At 38.8% G+C, this 4481-nt stretch overlaps 1 protein-coding gene across 1 annotated transcript; it reads left to right on the top strand.

Moving 5' to 3' along the window:
* Positions 1-1740: 1740 nt before the first annotated feature.
* On the top strand, positions 1741-3857 carry LOC110028440 (polygalacturonase-like). Its single transcript, XM_020730283.1, has 3 exons — positions 1741-2208; positions 2565-3089; positions 3438-3857. The coding sequence occupies exons 1-3, from the start codon at positions 1777-1779 to the stop codon at positions 3660-3662; spliced, it is 1182 nt and encodes a 393-aa protein (XP_020585942.1). The 5' UTR covers positions 1741-1776; the 3' UTR covers positions 3663-3857.
* The last annotated feature ends 624 nt before the right edge of the window (positions 3858-4481 follow it).

Here is a 4481-nt window from a genome sequence, read left to right as displayed (position 1 = left end):
GATCCATACAAAGGACAACATATTAAAATTACCCATTTACATGTTCATAACATAAAAAAAACAAAAAATAACAACAAATAAAAAAAAATTCATTCCTCAACCAAAACACACAAATATTTGACGTCCAACTCTGGCTGCAGCGTCATGAATATTTGCCTACGGGTTGGATCCTCAAGTTTCTTGACACACTTTGCATGAAAACGCCTGTCTGCAATTACTTCAGGTAGAGAAGCTAATTAGACATTCAAAGATGGTGTTGTCAAGGACTGGAGCAGGTGGTGGAGCACCAAAAACTTCAATGAGTCGATTAAATGAGGTTTTCAAAAAGGTGTTCTTTTCTTTATTTTCTAACCAAGTATGGGCCTCTTTGAAGGTGAGTTGGACTCTCCCATCTCCCTCTGGTCACCACGCACTTCTTCATCAGCTGTCAGCGGCTCAGATGGGAAGTCTTGTATGTTTGCAAAACCCATCTCATTAGGGTTGAATGCAAATTTTTCTGTTGCGATAACCACTTTAAACATTATGTCGATTTTTTCTTCAAAGTCTGGGTCAATTCTGCACTGCTTATATTTATTTGCTGACGGCATTGACTGTGACATTGTAATGGAAGAGGGGGTTAAGTGAGTTTATTAGAGAAAAAAAAATAAGTAATGTAAATCAAAATAAAAGTTTGAAAGTGGGTTTATTACCTCCAATTTCTCAGCCCACGATTTCTCCAGGGCATTGATTGGCCGATTAATGGAATCCCAACCCAAACCAGTACATCCAAATTTGAGCTCCTTCCAAAATTTTCATTTCTTCTTCAATTGGTCCCATTTGTTTTTGAATTTTAACTTGTCGTAATCCATGCAGTCAATTCTTTAATCCTCTACGCAATATCTTGTCAATATTCCTTGTTAAAATACGTGGTTGACCTTCCAAGTGCTATTTTTCTAATATATAGATCTTAAAAAATATTTATAGTAATATGGGTGCAATTAATGCTGGAATATTAACCATTTTGATCAGACATTCAAGAGAGTTTCCCTCAAACAAACAACGTTTAATGGAAATTTGAGTGCTTTAACGATGTCGAAATTGAGTGATCTTGGATTCGTTGGATTTGTCTCGTCGAGATGCTCGATTCGAGTATAAGTTTGCTAGTGTCGACATTTGTTTGTCCTTCCAAATCTGCGATGAAATCTTGTAAGTGTGGTTTAATAATCTGATCTGGGTTTGATTTGACTCGGATTGGACTAATTTTTATATCATTACGTCTGTCTCGTCGAGTCGGTCAGTTTGACTATAAGTTTGTTGAAATCAGAACTCTGGATGAATTCCAATCAAAATCTGAACGTTTCTTGTTTAAAATATCATCTCGGGATCCGTGTCATGTCTCGTGATTCTTGTCGGATGATGAAAATTTGTTGGTGGTGTATCAAGAATATTACGTACAAAATTTTCATGTTGCCGAATTTATATTATTGTTATTATTAGTGTATAATCCTATTGTATATCGAATATGCGTGCATACAAATTCCACAAGTGATAAATTTTCAGCATGGTAAAACATAGAATCATATTCTTGTGTTCCATTATTAACAAAAAAAATCTAATCCAAACTAAAATAATTTACCAGACATGAATTTTCGGTATCCATTAAGCTCCGATTTCACTCTCTCTCCACTATGCCAAAACAATAATGATAATAATATTCCCAACACAATTCCTATAAATTAACTCCTCCTCCCCCAATTGCTCGATAACAGTCCAATCTCTCCCTCCCTCTCTTCTCCAATGGCCGCAAACCTCATCATCACCTTCCTTCTCCTCTTCACTCTCACCACAGCAAAGTCCCCCTCAACACCATCCTTCAACATCATCAACTTCGGGGCAAAACCCGACGGCCAGACCGATTCCGCCGCCCCGTTTCTCGCCGCCTGGTCCAAAGCCTGCTCTGCTCCAACACCAGCCACCATCTTTGTCCCGCCCGGCACCTACTTCTTCAGCGGAGCCGAATTCTCCGGCCCCTGCAAGAATGCCAAAATGCAAATATTTGCCGAAGGAGCCGACTTCGTCGCGGCCTCCGGCTACGACGGAGCCGGTGAGACGTGGATTACTTTTCGGGAGGTTGAAGGGCTTTCGATTTATGGAGGGACGTTTGACGGCCGGGGGGAGGCTCTGTGGGATTGTAAGATGGCCGGCGGGAGTTGTCCCACTGGTGCAACGGTCAGTTTTTCTTTTTTTTTAACGATATGTGGCGCATTTACATATAACGCACAAAATTATTATGTATTTATATATCGGACGGTTAAGCTTTCTTACTCCGGGTAATGTCCCTCAAATTTTTAACAGCTTTATTTATTTAAGAGTGAATTATATCTTTTTATTTGCATTAATTTATTACATATTAACACCTTGTGTTATAAATATAAATATCAAAATTTAGGTATTATACATGTAAATACATAAGAATTGTAAACTCTTTCAAAAGAAAATAAAATTTAAGATATATATATATAAAGATCTAAAAACCCTGAATTTGATTTTAATTTCTCCCCTAATCCATCTCTTTCAACATACAGTCGCTATCCATTATCAACTGCAATAAAACCCTCCTCTCCGGCATCACCTCCCTCAACAGCCAACTCTTCCACGTCAGCATCTACCGGAGCACCGCCGTCACCCTGCGCTCCACCACCATCTCCGCCCCCGGCAACAGCCCCAACACAGACGGCATCCACATCCAACTCTCCTCCTCCGTCATCGTAGACGGCGCCATCATTCGCACCGGCGACGACTGCATCTCCATCAAAGACGGCGTATCAGACGTGGACATCGCCGGCGTGGACTGTGGGCCCGGCCACGGCATCAGCATCGGGAGCTTGGGGCGGGACCCACTGCGGGGCGGCGGCGTGCGGAACGTGACGGTGAGGTCGGTTATGCTCACCGGGACGCAAAATGGGGTGAGAATAAAGACTTGGGCGAAGGAGAATAACGGCGGGGTTGTGGAAGGGGTGAGATTTGAGGACGCGGTGATGAACGGAGTGAGTAATCCGATTATTGTTGATCAGAATTATTGCCCGGAGAAAAAGGGGTGTCCTAAACAGGTAATTAGTAGTGTTTACTAGGGGTTTATTGGGCCAACTGCAGTTTATTGAATAATTTGCTATTTAAAAATAATTATCTGTTGCTAGATGTATTGTCTATTATAAATTTTATTTTTTTTTAAAAGTCATATCACAACCAGAAACTTGCCTCCGTATCTTGATATGTGCGATGTGAAAACACTGTTTTCAGCGTTTTTAAAACGCATAAGCTACTAAAAACTCAGTTTACCCAAACAGATCTGGTGCGTTTTCAAAATGCCACAGCACTAAATAAATTGCCCCAAACGAACCATAAGTTAATTATCATATTAAAACTTAATTAATTAATTTATTTATGTTAATATGCAGAGCTCTGGGATAAAGATACGCGGGGTATCCTTCAAGAACATAAGGGGCACATCGGCGACAAAGGTAGCAGTAAAATTGGATTGCAGCGTCAGCAATCCGTGCAGTGGAATCGGATTGGACGACATAGATCTGATCTATGAGGATAAGAAAATGGCGGCGCAGTCATTTTGTAGGAATGCAAGGGGAAGTGTCTCCGGCTATGTTATTCCTCCAAGCTGCTTATAGAAGCTTAAAATACTCCTCAGTTGTTATATGGGGCTAGTTTCGTCTCAAAATTTATAGAAGTGTCAAAATATTCGTCTTTTAGTTTAAAATTGAGCTCTAATAATCATTCATATGAATTACTATTTTAACGCTTCTACGAACTTTGGGACTAAAATGACAAGCATGCATAATTGGAGAATTTCTTTGACATTTTATCAACGTCAATTGTATAAATGAAATAATAAATAATAGTTTTTTATTGTAATGGAGTTTGGTTACATGTTTTATATTTTAATGAAAGGGTGTTTGGGTAACAAAATAAATATTGGTTTTTTAAGGAATTAATTTATTGCGTGTGGATCTGTTAGTGAAATTTGAAGATTTATATACATACCACTCATTTCTTATCTATTTACATATCTAACACCAAAATTTTAATTTTTTGCATATGAAACTTGGGTGTGTTAAAAATTAAATGTAAGGTTATATTGAAAAAAGTTTGATTTTTTTTAAATAATGGTTGTGATAATTATATATTTTTCTCGTTAAAAGGATTCGATGAAAGCTTTCTTAAATCAATGTTTTCTAAAATCAGTTTGTGAGAAATTGGTTGGCCTGAATATCGGCGGGAGCTCACGGACTGGGAGATATAAAAATAAATCCAAAACCGATTGGATGCAGACCATCCGAAACAAAATATTAAGATATGTCAAGCTGAGAGAAGACATTCGCTCACCTGTCACCCCAGCACTGTCAGTAGTCTTATGAGAGCCATCAAGCCACTTCATCAGGAGGCAGAGGGTTTTGTCGCGATATGCTTCATGAAAACATAAAAATACT

Source organism: Phalaenopsis equestris, unplaced genomic scaffold, assembly GCF_001263595.1.
Source record: "Phalaenopsis equestris unplaced genomic scaffold, ASM126359v1 Scaffold000511, whole genome shotgun sequence".
Taxonomy (NCBI): domain Eukaryota; kingdom Viridiplantae; phylum Streptophyta; class Magnoliopsida; order Asparagales; family Orchidaceae; genus Phalaenopsis; species Phalaenopsis equestris.
Note: the sequence above shows the minus strand (reverse complement) of the source record. Positions and strands in the feature narration are given on the sequence as shown.